Raw genomic sequence first — 19010 nt, 5'->3', positions numbered from 1 at the left:
ACTGAGAAGCAAGGAGCACACATTGATCTGTCTCTTATCTCTAGAGGAGATGGGGATTGTACGAGCTGACCGACGTGCACCTCATTGCTCTGTTTTTCACTATGGCTTGTGTCTGTTTATGAATAGCGTTTGATTGAAGATCCAACCTGATCAGTCTTGTTAGAAGCAGAGGAGTATACACACAGCTCTAAACACATGTGTATAGGTTGGACCAACAGACCCTGAGACTCAGATGTGCTTTGTTGTGCTGACAGGGAGAGAGCCTTGAGAGAGTGTGTGCGCTAGCGTGTGTGCATGTTACAATGGAGCGACCATTAACTTTGAGCTACAACCATTTCTCTTTCTCTGCGTATCCTCTGTGCTGCTGGTATATAATTAACATTCTGCATTTGCATACTGGCAGTGAGCAGCGCCTCGCCTCTCGTCTGTTTTTGTTTTATTCAAATCCCATCCCATTGACAAAGATTTGACAGATAGAGCCTCTCTGAACATGAATTTTGTAGATATTCTGTGAGAGAGTTATGGCAAATGCAGCCCTGGGACACTTTCCAAGACCTGAGATATATAATTACTTTCTCATGAGACACAAACAGAGAGGTAGAAGCTGGGATGAGCAAAGATATACAGTTTAAAATAACACCTGCAGTCTAATTGAGCCAAAAATGGAGCAGTTGCATCATTCTTGTTTGTGTGTGTAAGTGTGTGTGTTGCAGATGACAGCCAGAGACCACAAATCAATATGTTGTTCAATTATGTGGTCTTGGTTACTTTGTAAAAAAGTAACCTTTGTGCACAGATCTTATTAGCAAGCTCACTTAGAGAGAGTATCATATCTTCATTTTACATTCAGATTTTGTCTTTTAACTACTAATAATACACATATTTTAAGACTAGAACTATACTTGCCCTCCAGACTTTAAAAACTACAACCTAGCAAACTCCTTTTATGACCCGAACTGCTTCAAACACAAGAATCATAAATTAGTTGTTTTAGAAATCCACATTAAAACTAGCTTATTTTGCCTAAAGCTAACACCTGCTTCTTTAGAAAATGTCTTTTTTAGTTTCTGACAGTTTTTCCTTCTTACCTGTCAACCGCCGTGCCTTCAAACTGGAAAAGAGCAACCTGTTGGTGTGAAAATGTTTCTGTAAGATTTCTGTCAGCAATAATGAAGTACGGGCTTGTTTTCTTCCACGTCTTACAGGCTTTAATGTGAAGACTTTGACTCGCCAAGCCGGAAATTAATCCTTCAAAACTTTTTTTTTGTATTTTGATCTTGGTTTCCCTCCAGATGACGATTCAGGCCACGAGGAGCCAAATCAAGAAAAGGATAAAGATGAAAATGAAAACCGAGACAAAGATGAAGATATAGGCATGGACAACAACAAAGATGAAGACAAAGGTGTCGAAAAGGATAATGATGAAGACAAAGGTACGTATGTACATAAGGGTACACGCGTTTGTTTCCTTTTACGTCAAAAACTTGGTGCAAAAGTTGTCAGTCACCAAATTGAAAAAAATGGTTTTGTTGATTGCCTGATTTCATGAGAGTTAATCTATTTTCTCTGTATGTAGCAAAATATGGAGGCACTGAGGCAGACAGATATATATGAAGAAGTCAGCTCAATACATGAAACTATGATGGTTGACATAATGACAGCATAACAAAATGAAAACATAGATGTTTACATTTTTGGTTTACCAGCAGTCTAAAATTACATGGTTGGGAGATGGAACACTACAAATGCACAATAAGAGTGTTTTTTTTTATTTCTTTCTGTCAGCATATGAATCTATGCAAATGTATCGCTCAACACAGAATAAGCAGAACCAAGTGAGGAGGATTACAGATTGGACATAGAATATTCTGTCACTGGAGCCTCACAGTACACACATATATACACACACACACACACGAAGCAAACCACACTCACAAAGCTGATCTGATTGAAGACATGACAGGTCAAGCCTCTTTTCGCAGGCACGTGGGTGCGATCGCTTGTCTGCAAAGACACTGATGTAATGTGAATGAAGTGTAACAAACGTCAGAGCTGTACTTCCTTTTTTCCAGCAGAGGAAGAGCAGCCTGCTGCAAAGATAGAAGAGGATGACACAGGAAAGTCCACTGTGGAGATGGAAGGTAAGATCAATTTTTTTTTTTTTTTTTTTTTTTTTTTTGGATTTGATTTGATTTAATCAGATCAAGAGTCTGACTGACTGACCGACTCTCCATCAAAGTGTTTTTGCCTGTCCAGTTTGTTGTATTTGTATACTTGTGTATCGAATTAGTATGGTCAGCATATGTTTTGATTTGTTTTGCTGTACGTCAAACTATTTTTCCGCTGGCATCAGTCTCTGCCTACCAATATCTACTGTGTCACATCACTGTGTAACATCACTTTATACAAGGAATACTCATGGCAGAGATGCTTAGGTGGCATCTTTGGAAGCCATGTTGGTAAAATACTGTAACATAGAAAATAAGATAAAATAATAATATAGCTAGCAGCTAACATTAGTAGTGTGCCTAAAAAGGAACAACAGTAGCTTTGTTAAAGGAATAGGCTGGCAATATTCTTTTTTTATATTGTCAACAAATCCCATAGAAAGACCAAATCAACAATGATTAATCCTACTATTAAATGCTGTATGTATATGTAGCCTGTTCCTCTGTGCCACAAAGCTCCATAGTTGTCCAAAAACAGTTATGAGCCATGCTGTTGGACTGGCTGACATGTTCCTTCATGATCAATGTAGTTTATCGTGAATATACTATCGTAGTGCAGTACATACTCACTAGAGCATCAAATGTTAATCTGCAGGTGATAGTAGTCCCATCAAAGGCAGTATTTACTCCTTTTTGAGTGATGTTTGTTAAATAGTGCAGTACAGCTTGTAGCTCAATGCCACAGACAGGTTAGGGAAGACAGAAAACATTTAGAGACTAATTTAGACTAACTAATTTGTTGGTGGTTTTTGGTCTTGTCATGGGATTTATTGATAGTAAGAAAAATATAGAACACTGCCAGCCTTCTCCTTGAAATTTTAACTAAAGAAGCACAAAAGCAAAGACCATATTTTGGAGGAAAAAACACTTTTTAAAGACAGTCTACTTTAAATGAAAATATTGTGTCCAGATCTTTTCTCATTTCTCTCTGTTGTAGCCAGGTTGTCATATATTTAGCATTTATTTGCATTCACTCGTTCCAATTTAGCTCCATGGTGAAACCAGCCATTTTGTTAGGACCTCTGCTCTCTCAGTGCAGTAGTCTTTTTCTTTGGCTGACATAGTAACTGATTAAGCGTATTCTCTGGAGAAGTGTGAGGATAGAATGGTGAACCCCAGCCTCTCTCACCTCTGCACTAACACAAAGGTCTGAGTCACTCTCACCTCCATTTCACTTTCTCTTTGACTGACATTCAATTAATTTAGGGTGAGAATGAGCATTCCAGATAGATCTATCTGAGATAGCCTTCTCCATCCTCTCTGAAAAGCCATTGGAATACGTCCTGCAAACACTACAGGTTTTCCATCACTGGAAAGCTTCACTCCAGCCTGTTGATTGTGTCGTGCCCGAGCCCGCCGGTGTCTGTCACTGTCTGGGGTTACTGTGGGTTGGCTGTGTGGTGGCACTGTCAAGCAGTAAACAGTGGTGTCACTCCTGATTGCAGGCAGATTGCATTTTGTGTGGAGGAGCAGGGCCTTGGACAGAGCGCAGACCCAAACTGTCTCAGATATTGAATCTCATGCAGGCCAACGCAGCCCGGCTTACCCACGCGTAACCAGCTATTCACAGGACAAGACCAAATGATTCCCGAGCCAATACCCTTTATTAAAAATAATAACTGTAATCAGGCTGCCTGCTCATGGCCATAGAGGTTAAATCTGCTTCATTGCTTCATTGAAAGGAGTAATAAAATAGCTCATAATGATGGGAGGAATGAGTAATGAATCAAACAATTTGAGGACAGCAGAATATTGCTACACACACATGTGCAAACACCTACTCATGTGAGTCAGACTGTGTGTGTGTGTGTGTGTTTGTGTGTGTCTCTTACCTACTACCTGAATTTTATGTTTTTGACACTCGTTAATATTCACGATCAAGTAGTAATTTGCCAGCACAAATAACCAATATTATTTTGAATTCGTACTTTAATTGTGTTCACCCTCAAACCCTCTTGGCTCCCTGATGTTGTGTTTAGACAGAAAAACAAAGGCAAATTTATAAAACAAATACATATATTTGAGCAAAATGTTGCCAATAAATAGACAAATATTGCAGCAGCCTGACTGACATTTCCTGCTCTGGCAACTGAATTTCCTCATGAGGATAAACCACACTTTTATGTAATTATTCAACTCAGTCCCTTCTGTGTCGAGGTGAGAGTGTCACCTCAGACTTGACCATCTACACATGAGTCACCTTTGCCAACTTGCTAACTGTAGCCAAAAAGAAATATAAATCTGGATTGTGCTGCCTCTTGTTTATATTTGATCATACAGTTAATGCAATTAGAGTATTAGTTGCCATTCTATTGCTTTCTAATTTGTTGTTAGGTTTATTGTCTAGTTGTGTACATTGATTCACAGGCCTTTGAGCAAAATCTACTGTAGCTGACATCAAGCAGCTATACTATCCACTGGCTGTGGATGCATTTGATCTCAAAATTACCAGCTTGGTACCTTCTAGTCGTTTGAATATCGTCATAGCAGGAGGCTTCACTCATCTACCTTGTAATGAACAGGTCACACTGTACACATTAGTGATCCCACATCGCTGGATGTGTAACAGACATTTCTCTACAGTGTTCTCAAATATCATCCTTTGCATTTACACATTCATATCTGCATTCTCCCAGTCGTCACCACTGTCTGTTGACACCCCACTGTTCTCACATAACTCAGTATTGCACATATTTGGAAGTGTGTATAGCAGCTAAGCATCTCAGTCTCGGTTCACCCACACTAAATAATACAAAGCTAAAGAAAACAGCCCTCTGTGTTATTCATTTTCACTCCAGTCGTCATTATAACTTGTTAATGTAACCATTTCTAATAAAATATTTGCTTATATTATAGAGATGTAGGGCACAGCTCTTCGCTGACGTCTTATCAGTTCATGTAAATAGAAATGTTAAAGCATGTAGTCTTGTTGTTCATAGCTCTACAAAAGGACAACAGTAGAAAGACCTTCAATTTTTCCAGACAATATAAGTAACCAAAGAGCCATAACACCCAGACAATACATACAACAAATATTATATTCTGGGGATTTTATCTATCGCTCTGGAATATCCATGTGGAGTAGAGATGTGTTAGGTGCTAGGCAGAGGGAAGATTTTGTATTTTAAATAAGGCAGCATGCTCCACCATATGAATTATATGTATTAGATATCTCCCAGCACAGGCAATGATATTCTCAGTCTGATATTTGGAATGTTATAAAGGCTCACCAAATTGAATCAGAATTCAGGCGTCCTCTCCTTATAAATATTCATAACATACTTTAAAATGGAAATGGAGGCTATATTGTTATTGTGTTTGAAATATCTATCCAGCAAGCCTTGTTCTGGTGACTTGTGAGAGTGGGCAGCCGCTTCAGTAAGCTCGTGGAACACCCATAAATTAAAATAAGACTGTCTTTGCCTAAAGCTAGGAATAAATAAATCTGAGTTGTGAACAGAAATTGTTTTTCCTTCATGCAGCGTGATTCTCCTACAGGAGTCGATAGCTATTGTCTTAGCTCCAAAGGTAAGATTTAATGGATGCACAGATTCAATGCCACTGAGTACACAGCGGCTCATCCTTCTTTCCAATCAAACTTGGAGCAAGTAAAGCATTTGCATCTTATACAGTGCACTGACACAAACCTGTATACAAGGTTTGTGGTGTGCTAGACTGTTGTGTGATAGTGTTTCCTTCTATGCTGCCAGTCAGTTTAATGCCTGTTATGGACACAGCCTTTTTTTTAATGCGGCCAAAAAACATTGCTGTTTTTAAAATTCTGCTCTTCCTGCTCTCCTCATATACACCTGAATATAACCACAACCTTGCGATCTGAATCTTCAGTATATCAATGTTTTTATGCCTTTGATAAAGTTGGCCTCTGCTGGAGGCTGACTGTGGGTTGAAAGCAGCTCCCAGACTATGAATGAGAGAACACTATGGAGAAATGGCCTCTACCTGAGTGTGGCTGGGTGCAGGCCAGCTGGGCAAGTAAGGGACAGACTGTAATGGCATACTAAAACCAGGCAGGAGGGACCCTGCAGGGGAGAGGATGGAGAGACAGACAGACACAGCAGGCCATCACAACAATCTCAGTCTCAACACAGCAGAGATACAAGGCACCATTACATCAGCCCAGAGGCTGCTGGAGCTGACATTACCACTGCTCATCTCTCCCTTGATTTCCTTTTCTCTCCATAGACCTGTTGTGTTGTTAAAAAAAAAAACATCACAGCAACTCAAGTAGACTCCATTTCATTCTTATTATCCAGACATTTTCACTTGTTTATGGTTACTATATTGTCCCAGCTTTCCATCTCCATGTTTTTCCCCTGGTGGCCAAGCTGCGTTAAGTATCGATGACTGCGACTGCTTTATTTAGCGCTGTGATTCTGCCACAGCAGCTCACAGCTAACTGTTCGTGGAGCTCTGAGCAGAAAGCCCAGCTGTATCCACAAGTGCCATATGGTGCCCAAAAACCACATGCACATCTTGTACCCACGTCTCTCCCTTGTAAGATCCAAACAATAAAAAATGCATCAAAAACGGAGGCGCAACGAATCCCCTTTTAACAACTGTCATGAGAATTGGTTTTACTCTCGTTTGCCAGTGTTATTTGGGGGACGTTATTGATTTCTATGTATTTTACTTCCCTAGTGTTACAGCTTGAGTGTAACGGAACAACAAGCCGACACAAATGACTCATTTGAAATCCAGCAGACTTGCCATGGGCAATGTGAAGGTATACACAAAACTATCAGAGCACAGTGACCCTGTGTGGTCGCTCTTTTATGTTAAAGCATCAAGTGCAAAGACTGAAATTTCTTAGTAATCCATTGCAAATCAAAAGAGCTTTTCTCTTCCTCTCTTTTTAGCAGCTTGAATAATTTATCCCAGAAGTTGTCGTTATATTCCTCTCAGAATTTGTTGTAGCTGAAGTGCACTTTGCATTTATATTCCTTCATCTACAACAGCAAAAAGAAATTAAAGCTTTGCTTAAGTGGTTGTTTTGTGCCCCTTTGTCTTAGTGTTTCGTGAATAATGGGACACTGGTGATGTAAATCTAAATCTGGAGAGCAATGTGGTCTTTCCTGTGGCTTAGAGTTGTCAGCACACAATTAACTTTTGGCATAACATTGTATACTGTAACACTGAGTGACTCCTCAGGGAACAAGCTGCCACTGGCTGAAGACATTAGGCTTTGCTTGTGTTTTATAGCTTTTTGCACTGACTGTGAAAGTCCAGGAACAGCAGCTACACCATTCACAGCCCTGCTGAGGCATTGTGTGTGAGCGCTGTAAGGAGACTACCCGCAGTCTTATCTTTACTCGTATTAATGCAGCTTTTATCACTGAATTCCATTTGGCTTCGCTCCTCGTTTTTAAACTCCATTTGACTCCTTGTTTTGACTTGCTTTGTTAATTTTAGCGGACTGGATATCAAATCAAACCTTGTTTCCTGATGACTTCAAATGTGATTGTGATCGAATTTGGTTTTTTCACCTTCATTCTTCAGCATGGCATCGCCCTCCATCATTTTGTCTTCTTGTTGATGAGAAACATAGTACACTGGTCATTTAGCTGGAGATGTAGAATAGGCTAACAATGTGCACGATGTCCATTATGTTGGTCACCTCTGGACCAGAAGCCCGCTTCAAAGAGAGGGGGCCTCGTCTAATAGGCTACGATGGACACGCTTTTTTCTGTTTTCCTTTGAGGCTTCTCTTTTGATCAGCTTCTCTTATCCTGTCTCCACCCCTCTGTTTGGTTCACAAAAAACGGCAAATGAATAAACTCTGAGCAGAATGAGAATTTGTCAGCCAGCAGAGATGCAACAAATGTGTGTTTGTGAAAAGTCTTGAACACATTTTAGTTTCTGTCAGACACACACACACACACACAGCACTGAGTGATGAGTGATCTCTGTATGAGTTGCCTGTCTCCTGGAGGCAGTGAGGAAGATTTGATGGTAGCTCTACTTTCGTTAAAGACAGAAGTAAACCCAACTGAGACACTGACTGACAACAATGGTCTTTGGGACACAGACACGACAGTTGGGATTTAAAGTCTTAAACCCTTTGGATTTTAAATGCCACAGTGTATTTCTCATACTGACCCCTGTCTCTCAGTCTAAATTCACTCAGGGTATGACACAGTGTGATACGATATGATATAATTCACTGTATGATAATATGCTATGGTTATTAAATGAAACATAGCAATAATAAGTAATCACAGAAAATACTGTGCAGAACAAAAACAGCGACCGGAGGTGAAGTGAAATAATGCAGCATATGTAATGAGTGTCACAATAATCTGATGCAACATTCTCTCCGTCTTTATTTATACTTCTGTCAGTCCCTCTATGCTCTGCTGACACACATACTTAGTTCCTCTACTGAAGCTTACCAATCAAGCTGCTCTCTTGCTGACCTTTCAGTGATAGACAGCTGCTCTGCGAGGGCTCCTGACTTTTACTTCAGTCTAGACGAGCGCTTTGATTATATTGACCAGTCCGATCCATGATCTCCTGCGGAAAACGTTGAGCTGTCCAGAAGAGGAATCACTTCATAACTGCAAATCAGTCAACTGGCCTGAGCCGTGTCCTCTGTGACACGCAAACATTCAGGCTCCTCCTCTATAAGCATGCTGCTTCTATACATTCCTCAACTATGATGTGTCCCCATTTTAATGTATCGCAGGGGTTCACCACATCGCCTTTGTGTCAAATTAACCAGTTCCCTGCAAGATTGTCTGCCTGTGCCTTGATATAGTAAACCACAATAGGTATTGAAGACAGAAGCAGGCGGCTTCCTGCTGCAGGCCCACTAAACAGTGCAGGGAGAGTCTAAAGATTATGTAAAGTAATTCACCAAGTGATGAGAGAGGAGCAGGCCAACCCTGACAGCAGGTTTAGCAGGTATGTAGGTCGCACAGGGGGAGGCCTCTTTTGCATTTTTCCCTTCCATGTCTATTTTTGTGTTGTCTCCCTCTCTCACTTCTTCACTTAATCAGTTATTCACTTACTCCTTTCATCTCTGTGTATCTCCGTGTTCTCGCTCTCTCTCTCTTTTTATTTCCTTTTTTGTCTCGTGACAGACCGCTGTGACTGTCTCAGACTACGCTGGACGCAGTGAGGATAGAAAAAGACTAAAAAGAGAGATCAAGAGTGAGAGACATAGCCAGTGGAGACCACATTTTTACTGACTTTTCTGTTTCTTTCAACGCTGTGTGTTATCAAAGGGTCGCCAGTGGTCATTTTTCCTTCATTTTTTTTGCAACATATGTTGTCAACTGCGCCTTCTCTTTTCTCTCGCCATCTCTCTCTCTGCTGCCTTCTAATCATCTTCTCTTTTTCTGTGTTGTAGCTTAACCCCAAAGCAGATGGTGTCCTGTTCTCTTTTCAGTCATTCAGAGTACTTTGTGTTTTCTCATCTTGTCAAGCATGGCCCAAGCCTGTGTAATGAGCTTGGGCCTTTTCAGTCTGTTTAGAGGACCCTGACCCAACTTGGAGCTGCCCCACCACAGCCACCACTGCAAGGTTACCCAAACCCACAGGGGAGCACAATGCTACTTAGTGTCCACAACCCCTCAGCCTTTTCTTAGGGAGAAGAAAGGCGGAATATTAATGAAGACTCTTGGCTTTTCAGGAGGATAGCAGTAGAGAGGGGCGGTCAAGTGTTTACCAAGCAGGCTTGTTTTCTTCTCCCTAGCCTGCAGGTCACAGCTCAGTGCTCTTTAATTGGCTCAGATTGTCCAACAGTGTTCCATCTCATAGCAAAGAAAATTCCGGCTATCAAATGCTGACCCCCCTTCCGCACAAAATCCTTTTTTTCCTGTTTTGAGTGTGGCAGCTCATGCAGCTAAGCTATTTCCACAAGCCTGCACTACAAACTTAACATTAACATATGAAAATGGGCTGCTTTCCACATTTACCAGCTCATTAGTTCTTTTGGTCAGGCACTTGTTGAGGTCCACCCGCTCTTGTTTTGCTTGAGCAGGGAGATGTCTTTAATTATCTTTGCAGTAGGCATATCAGGCCCAAAGCTATTAGTCCATGTAAAGTTCAATGAGGGGCTCTTGGATTTTTGTTTAATATACATGGCCCAGTGCAGACCAGGCCTGAGTCCCTCACAGACCACCAAGTTTGCGTTCTGAAATCAATTCTGCTCTCATCCACTGAAAGGAATGGAGCTTCTCATTGGATACTGGTATTGACCTTGACATTTTCCTATCTTACTCTCTCAAGATGAAGTGCTATTGAGCAAGCAGCAGCCCTCTGTCTGCTTCATAAAAGCTGCAGAAACCAGAAGACCTCTCCCAGATATTTTACCAACTCAAACAATATAGAAATACTTTGTGCAATCCATGAAAGAGATTCAGTCAGTAAATGTTTTTCATTTGTGATATATTTAATCCAGTCCTTTAGTATGCTTTTAGAAGAAGATACTGAGCAACTATTGTACATGAAAGGGTTTTCATAGGTTGCAGAAGCTCCTACACTGAGATTGTGATGGGTCATGTCCATTGTTTGACTGGGAGCAGCTGGACACCTGTGTGAGCTGGCTGGGATCAAAGCTCCAGCACCTGTTCAGACACAGCAGACACAGCAGACCGACTCACCAAACCACGCTTTGGGGATCAAATAAACAGAAGAAATTCTCCTGGGGGACTGACACTGTAGGGCAAAGACACTTCTACACCTCCACACCTCCTCATCGATTTTTATTCTACCACTGCACAAGAAAGAGGAGTTGAATAAAAGACAGTGAGATGTCCTGTGGCTGTGGGACAAAAGGAACCTCCTGTTCTGCCCAAGGCTCCTGTCTGGAACATTAAGCAGAGACGGTTCCCATACTGCCATGTGGGTGACCCACAGGGACTGTCTCCCCTGTGGGCTGACTGAGCTGGAATGACAAGAACATTAAAAGTGGTGTGGAAGCAGAACCACTGCTGATCGTGACAAATGCATTTCGAGGATGATGTAAAATAATGAGAAAACGTATCCTAATAGCTGCAGCTGGTCAAATATCTAATTCATGTATAGGAAATTTTAAAATATGCACTCGCCATTGCTGTCCAGTTTAAACACATTGTCTATCATGGTTGAATATTGTGGTGCAGTACAACTAATGCTGACCAACAAAACGCTAACTACCTCTTGTCTAATAAATGAATGGAAGGTGGGGGGATGTAATTTTCTGCTTGTCTGCATACGAGGGTGACTTATGCCCAATTCTCTTCCTTCCTCTCCCTTCCCTTGTGTGTGCAAATGTGAGCACACACACACACACACACACACACACACACGCACACAAATTTTCACATCCTCCCTTTTGAGCTGGTGATGGTTTTTTCTCTCCATGTTTTTCACTGAACTTGTGAAAGGCTCAAGTGACAAATTTGAAATGTTTCTGGGCTCTTGTGGTGACCTCCGTTCACTGGTAAATCAGTCTTGTGGAACCTTCACTGATATAGCAAGATGTCAGAACAGATGATGAAATGATGAACAGATTGTAGTTCATATGTGTGAAAAATGCAGATCAGACCCTTCATTAGCAATCACAATTTCATGCACATATTGGTGTTGTTATGGTGAGATCCCCAAAATATTTTATGCCCTTTCTCTGTAAACCCCCCACGATAACCCATACACAAATTCAGTTACTGTGCGTACTGGTAATTTACAAAACAAAATGGAGAGCAGGAGACATTGTCAAGGACCCCTCAGGGTCTTTGGTCCCGGCTTCAAGAACCACTGGTGTAAGCTGTCTAGTTTCCTGCTGAGGGAGTCAGTTCGGTCTACTGTTTTTCTCCTCTTTTCCTTATCAGCCCTGTGTGCCTCTCCTTCAACAGAACCTTGACAGAGGGCCATTTTTCTCTCCTTCCCCCCCATCTTGTTTATGTGTTTACCACAGCACACTCACATCCTCCCCTAAATGATAGCCCCTCTGCTGTCAGCACACAAGAGTCAAATTAGAGAGCGAGGCTATTGCTATGCTAGGTTGGCTATGATGGAGACTCTGTTCCAACACATGTTCCAACATCATCCTTGATATCCTTAACGCAATTCTGTGAAGAAGTGTTAATGCATGGAATATAATTTCATGTGTACTATGCATAATTTATTGCATCACGATTGACGCCATATGCCTGCTCCTTCCGTACATATGTGGTACAATGTCTGTGTGCACATTTCCTGTTAATTTATTCCATTACACTGAAGATTTGAATCTATTCTTTGATTAATTTATAACAAAGCAGAAGACGATAATCCAGATAATCACCACTTGGTCTTGATTTTCATGGTTTTGGCCTTTATTTCTATTGGTTATAATAGCATTATACTCACCAAAATAATTGCTGAGATCTGGGAATACAGTGCTACAACAGACGGGCAAGAAACACAAGGTTCACAGAGTTTATCAACACGCCAAAAAGTAAGACAGATGATCTACACAGGTTTTCATTTGGAGGTAAAACCCAATGTGAGTACCTGCAAAATGCTGGTAGTAATCCCACATCCCAGAAAAATGATGTACAACTGCTGTGATTGATGACAGTTCTTGTATTTCTTGGTCCATCTAACTCTTTGTTTTAGCAATGATGTCACATTCCTAAAATCTCAGCAATTAACTTGGGGTGTATCATGCTATTATTGCTGATTGCTGATAATGTTATTTTTACTCCCTGGGTGGTTCCATGCCTCAGAACACGAAGAAAAAGATGAGGGTGAGATTGTTGTTGCCTCATCCTTTCCTGCTTTTTATCGGTCCTTGGGAACCGTTACTCTGTCAGGGAAGAGAAACCTCAGTCTAAATTGTTGCATCAGATTAAATCAGTTTTATGTCGGAAAACCTTTATATCGTATGTTCTCCGTAGGGGGCAGCACTACTGGTCCAGGTTGCCAGAGAAGAAAAAGAAGTATGGAACGCTTAAGCTGTCTACTTACTCTGCAACCTGGCACATATATCTAAATCTTCAATTACAACCAAGGAACCTGCGTTTCTATAAGAGATTAAATGACCTTGACTGCAGACTTGTTGCTGTAAACATACAGAACACTTTGAATTCTACACATTCTCTTCTATCAGGCCTAAGCAGTTGTATTTGTTTACATCATCGCCAGACTGCCTGGGGAGAACGGCTATTTTTATGGCATGCTTTGTTTGGTTGATTGTTGTTGCAAAGGGAGGAAGTGGCAAGGTTTGCTCAGGGAGTGAGGAAGAAGGAGTTGTGTGACTACAGAGGTAACAGGGGGGATAGAAGGGGGGACAGAGGGGGGGAGAGAAGGATGCGGGGAGGGGGTCTCGGGCTGCCTTACAGGGATGGCAGTCTGTAATTAATTTTGCATGCATCTCGCTCCCTTCTCGCATTTGTTTTGTTCTTTTTCAAAGTAGAACTCTTTAGGAAAGTGCTGAATTTCCAGGCATGAGAGACTGTTGAGTACAATCTGTATGATGTAAATGTGAGGCCAAGAGTATGAGGTCACTCTTAAATTCTTGGACTAGTTTGAGGATCTACTTTTTTGAGCAAAAAAGTATTTTGATTAACAACTAGTAGACTTTAAAAAAGGCTTAATATTCCCGCACAAATGATATACTGATACTTTAACCTTTTATCAAGACTAACATGTCAATATCTATGTGTCTCCACATTACAGATGTCTCTGAGATTGACAAGACTGGCACCAGCAATGGAGGTGAGTAAATATTCTTTTTTTTTACCCACTGAGCTACCCCCTATCGGTGCTGTGACGCATCACAGAAATCCTGCCACTTAACAGAAACCTCCCTGCTGTCTGCTGCCCACATCCCTTCCTCTATTTCCTGCTTTTCTGCTTCTGCTACTTGCGGGTGGATATTTCTGTCAACATACCTGCCTACAATCATAAATTATCACAGAACGAATTAGTGCTGTGATTATATGTTGGATGCACTGAAATTTCAGTGGTAAGCAGTTCCAGCCAGCATCAGAGTCAGAGTCAGAGCTGTAATGTAGATTCTTGTTGAGATTGAAAACAAAAAACACTGTTATTAGACTCTGAGTTGCTCACATCCAGTCCAGTACTGATGTCACAAAGTTCCTGTTAGCAACAATGTACCTATAAACAACTTGACTGAGAGATTGTTTAGGTAAATTGGTGCTTGCCTGCAGAGAATGAAGGGCAACATATTGCTTGTTTATCATTGGCTTTCATATTTTCCCTCTTCCCCTCTCTATTCTTCTCTTTTCATTCCGCTTCTCATGTCTAGAGGAGATAAAAGATCATGTCGAGATCTCAGAGGAACCTGACTCAGTTTTAACTGACAGCATTCAGTCCAAAGGTAAGGGCGCGGAGGAAGCACTCACACTTGCTCACGTCTCTATTTATAAGCGGATTCTTATTAGTGGCCACAGCTGCTGAATTAAAATTCACTTCATCCCGAGAAGCCTCAGCGCTGTGCAGCCGAGTGTTACCCAGCTTCACCCTCCTTGTCTCAGTTTCTTCTTTTTTTTTTTTTTTCCTCCTGCAAACCCCATCAACTCCTCCCCGTCTGTCTCCATCTCCTTGTCTCTGTAGGGGTAGGCGTCAGCCAGGCAGTTTGTACGTGCTCCTCCAGGGCCAAATGCATTTGTAAATCCTCTCTTCCCATTTCAGGTCCACAGCTATGACCCTGATATTTTGGTATAAACGTGTCAGCACGTCTTTGGAGATTGAGTGTGATGAATTACCCGCAAACTCAACTTTCAGACATTTAATAAATCAAGTGTGCAATGCATATTATTTTAACATGCAGCCAACACGGACTATAGGGGCAATAATCATGCCAATAAATCATATTTGATAAGGATACCACACTGTTGTTATTCTCAGGTCTCCATTGAGATTCGGGGGTAATAAGACGGCATGTAATTTGAATCTAGACATCTGTAGAGAGTGCTGTGAATTTCTGCATTTGTACTGTGTGTGGCTCTAAATAGTTGTTGAGCCAAAGAATGGGATTCAGATTTAGGCATCGAACAGTTCCCAGGTAGAAAAAAAATCATTAAGCAACTGTTGTGAACAGATTGTCGGGGTTGAATAAATAGGACAGACTAGCAGCATATGAAATAACTTGGCAGAGACAAACGGGTTGGTGCAGAAAGGAGACAGCTCAAACAATGCCAGACACAGCACCAGAGAAAAAAAAAGCTTGTTGTCGAACAACCGTGTGGATCAGGGTGGGATGGCGTATAAGGGAGCTGCGTAGCACATAGTGTGCAGTTAAAATTAGAGTACAGTATCAAAACAGATGACACTGGTCAATCACAACAGACTGCGCTGTTTTCTGAACAAAGCTGCTGGGTTATTTTATCTCTACTGAGGATTCATGTGATCCCTCACAGTGAAAACAGCACAGAGACAATGTATCAGCTTCAGTGTCCAAGTGACTGTTTCTCCTTCTGTCTGTCACACACTGTTTCATGGACATCACAGATCGAAGTTGGATAAAACTTTGAGTGATGATCAGTGTCATTGCTCTTTATTGGCTTTTACAGATTGATGCTTGATGCTTTTGTTTATTGTTAGATATTTACTAAGAGGTGCTGCATCATTCATAGTCTGAACAGTATTATGGTCCAGAGTAAGATATCTTAAAGACAACTGATCGGATTGCCATTAAATCTGGTATAGATATTTCAGGTCCCCAGAGGGAGACATCTAATGATTTTGGGTGACCTCATGACCTCTGGTCTAGTGGGAATATCAAGTCAAATGTTCCTCTTTATCTTTTTGGTCCATATCCATGACTATCCTACAAAAGCAATTACCGGCTTTTGATTAAATTTGCAGTAAATTATTCACACAAAAAATGTCCACTTGTACTCTATTGCATACAATACAGCTTATCCTCTGATCTATAGCATATTCATGCTTTCAATGGGGGGAAAAAACATTTGATTTTAATGACCTCATGGTCTTTCTTCTAAAGCCAACTTTAGGATAAACTACATTTTACCTTTACTACTAGTAAGGCTCTAAGAATAGCAAGATCATCTTCTAGGTCTGTAATTAATAATTATTATTCAGTTTACTATCAGATAAGGCAAAGAAAAGCAGTAACTCCTCATGACTGAGAAGCTGTAACTAAAGAATATTTGGCATTTCTGTCTCAAACCATTAAACAATTATGAATAAGCTGCCTATTAATTTTCAGTTGATAGACTAATGCATACAACGGACTAATTGTTTCAGCTCTAGATTTTTTCTTCCATTTTGTGCGGTGCAATGATCATTTCAGCCTAGCAGAGACTGTTCTCAATGAAAGTGTCCAATCTTAGTTTCACAGTCGCCTCTTCTGCTGCTTTTCTGCATCTCTGATATAAAACATGAAGTCCAGCATCACACAGTAATATTGAAGACACTGTATTGAATATTAAATGTGAATGCAAAATCTAAATTCAGACTTTAAATTTGTTTTCTGTCCAGACACTGTTGAAAAGAAAGAATGACCAGCTGAGGGAAGGACAATCAACCTCATCTGACAGCCAGCAAACTGTGCGAAGGCCAACTTCACTGGTGTCAGACTGTCCCATGGCAGTATGGGCTCTGACACTGGCCCAGGACAACCAGTAACTCACAAGATGCTCACATTCCCAACTTTATTTAGCCTTTTCCTCTATTTGTTAAGAAATCCTTCATTCCTGAAGTATGTATGTATGTATGTATATGTATGTATGTACAAAACCTTACTATAGGACTTGAACATATCAACCAGAAAAGATGAGCCATACCTCACTGTGTGTTAGAGTCATACATCATTTTGCCAGCTGCGTGCGACGAGATAAATCAGGTTCAAGTCTCTTTATTTGATCTGTACCCACTGTGAGAGCATGGTGAAGCTGTCAGAGGACAACCGCCACAGCTCCTACATGTTGACACTCCAGGTTGGGTGATGCTTAACATCAACCCATCTTTTTGTTTCTTACAACTCAAATACCACCACCACCACAGTCATGATGACATTCAACAGCAGAACACCTGACAACACATCCCTGCATTTGTAAGCCTCTTTGGAGTGCAACACACAGACACCTGCCATGTCTCCTCACACACTACTGCAAGCTCTAGCTCCCTTGTTTAGTCAAATCAGCCAATACCTTGATTCAGACCAAGGTCTCTGAGGCGATGTTAACCACTCCCACGCCTTTCATCTATGAACATCACTGATAGTGTCTGATCTCCGCCACCGCTGTAACTGCAGCTTAACATGTTTTACCAGGAAACTGTTCATCAACGCCCACGCACACTAAAGAGGATGTGAGTGTCTTTTAACAAATCGATTAGTTATTCTCCCCCCCCTCTACCCCCCCGCCCCCGCCCACGCCTCTTTTTCTTTGCCGTTCCCAGTGCATGCCAGAAAATTGCTTTTGAACTTCACCAACATTAACAGGAATTACAGTCCTCTTCGCTTTTGCTTGTCTCCTTACCAGATTGTCTAATTGTATCGAAGGAATCTGCCTTATTTCATATCAAACTATAAAAATCACAATCACAGACTTAAAGGAGGTGGTCCAAGTATGAATTCTTGGTTGTGTAACGCTTGCAGATGATTTGTAATTTTAAGTACATCATGTAATGGCTAATACCTGTTGTTAAATGGTTTCTTGTTTTTTTCTTTCCTCAGTTGATTTAAAAAAAAAAAAAAAATTTGGTTTCTTTTAAATGTTGGTATAATTCATGAATTACTCTCAGTGGTGCCATAATAAAGATCAGATGAATTACAGTTCTATGAAATGATGCCTTCATACTTTGATGTTTGCTTTGCTAAACTATAACAGAAACAACTAATAAAGTTTAAGGTGGAAGCCATGTCTCAGCTTTATGTGTACCTTGTGTGTCTTTATGATCGTTGCTAATATTTATTTAACTCCAACTGCAGCTGGTACAGTTGGTTTCCTCCTCAGCTCATACGTATGAAATTGAACAACGGTAACAGAGTGATCAGTCGTTTGTCTCTGGGTAGACAGAAACAATTAGTCTGTCCTGTGATCTCCAGCATGCTGCCTCTCTGGCCCTTTGGCTCTCTCATGTATCAAATGAGAAGACATATCTGGCAGACCCTCTCACCCCAGAGCCCTCCCCCTCTCTCTGAGAAACTCACTAATGGCCAGAGACCTCACAAGGAGTTTGTTATCGAAGATTCAGCAGCTCTCCAGAGCAAAATCTCTGTATCTATAAAAAGAAAATGTTATCTTAGTAATTTTTCAAATCTTTCATAAATGTTCACTGAAGTATGCAATTCCAAAGTTCACAATTCATGGGTGGAACTCCCACATGTCATAAAACTACATATTTTAAAGATCCCTAGACATGTAAAAACACTCTAGTGTTATAATTATAATGTGTGTCTAATGTGGTTTTCCCACAAATATTACATAAATTCAGATGTTTAACCGCTGGACACAAGATGTCTCCTAGATGCCTCCACTGTAAAGTCCATTCTCAGTGTTTGTGCACCGCAGACTTCAAGTTTCCACATCGCATTTGTTTAAATTGCTACTGGTCCAGAATTGGCTTCAAACCATTTGTGATGTCACAAATCCTGCTCATAGGTACACACCTTAAACTCAGATTTTCAATGAGCACAGAGAAACTTTCCACTTTCAGCAGATGAATGTGAAAACAGCCTTCTAGTGTCAAACTCTGCACATACATCATTCTGCACAGTGAAGCTCAAACATCCAACTGAAGGAACAGGAACAAAAACACATTTTTAAGTGGAAGAGGACTTAAAGTATTAGTCATTATAACCAC

General features: G+C 40.9%; 1 protein-coding gene across 6 annotated transcripts in view; it reads left to right on the top strand.

The window, feature by feature from the left end:
- macrod2 (mono-ADP ribosylhydrolase 2) overlaps positions 1–18065 on the top strand; it is a 423644-nt gene extending 405579 nt beyond the window's left edge. For 2 of the 6 annotated variants that reach the window (XM_042432917.1, XM_042432913.1), the window contains 5 exons: positions 1293–1433; positions 2073–2141; positions 13893–13931; positions 14485–14556; positions 16683–18065. In XM_042432917.1, coding sequence (XP_042288851.1) covers positions 1293–1433; positions 2073–2141; positions 13893–13931; positions 14485–14556; positions 16683–16705 — 344 coding nt within the window. In that variant the 3' untranslated portion in view covers positions 16706–18065. The remainder of the gene's footprint in view (positions 1–1292; positions 1434–2072; positions 2142–13892; positions 13932–14484; positions 14557–16682) is intronic. The other 4 variants (XM_042432916.1, XM_042432915.1, XM_042432914.1 and 1 more) reach the window with 4 other exon arrangements.
- The last annotated feature ends 945 nt before the right edge of the window (positions 18066–19010 follow it).

This window comes from Thunnus maccoyii, chromosome 14, assembly GCF_910596095.1.
Source record: "Thunnus maccoyii chromosome 14, fThuMac1.1, whole genome shotgun sequence".
Taxonomy (NCBI): domain Eukaryota; kingdom Metazoa; phylum Chordata; class Actinopteri; order Scombriformes; family Scombridae; genus Thunnus; species Thunnus maccoyii.
This window is presented reverse-complemented; position numbering and strand designations above follow the sequence as displayed.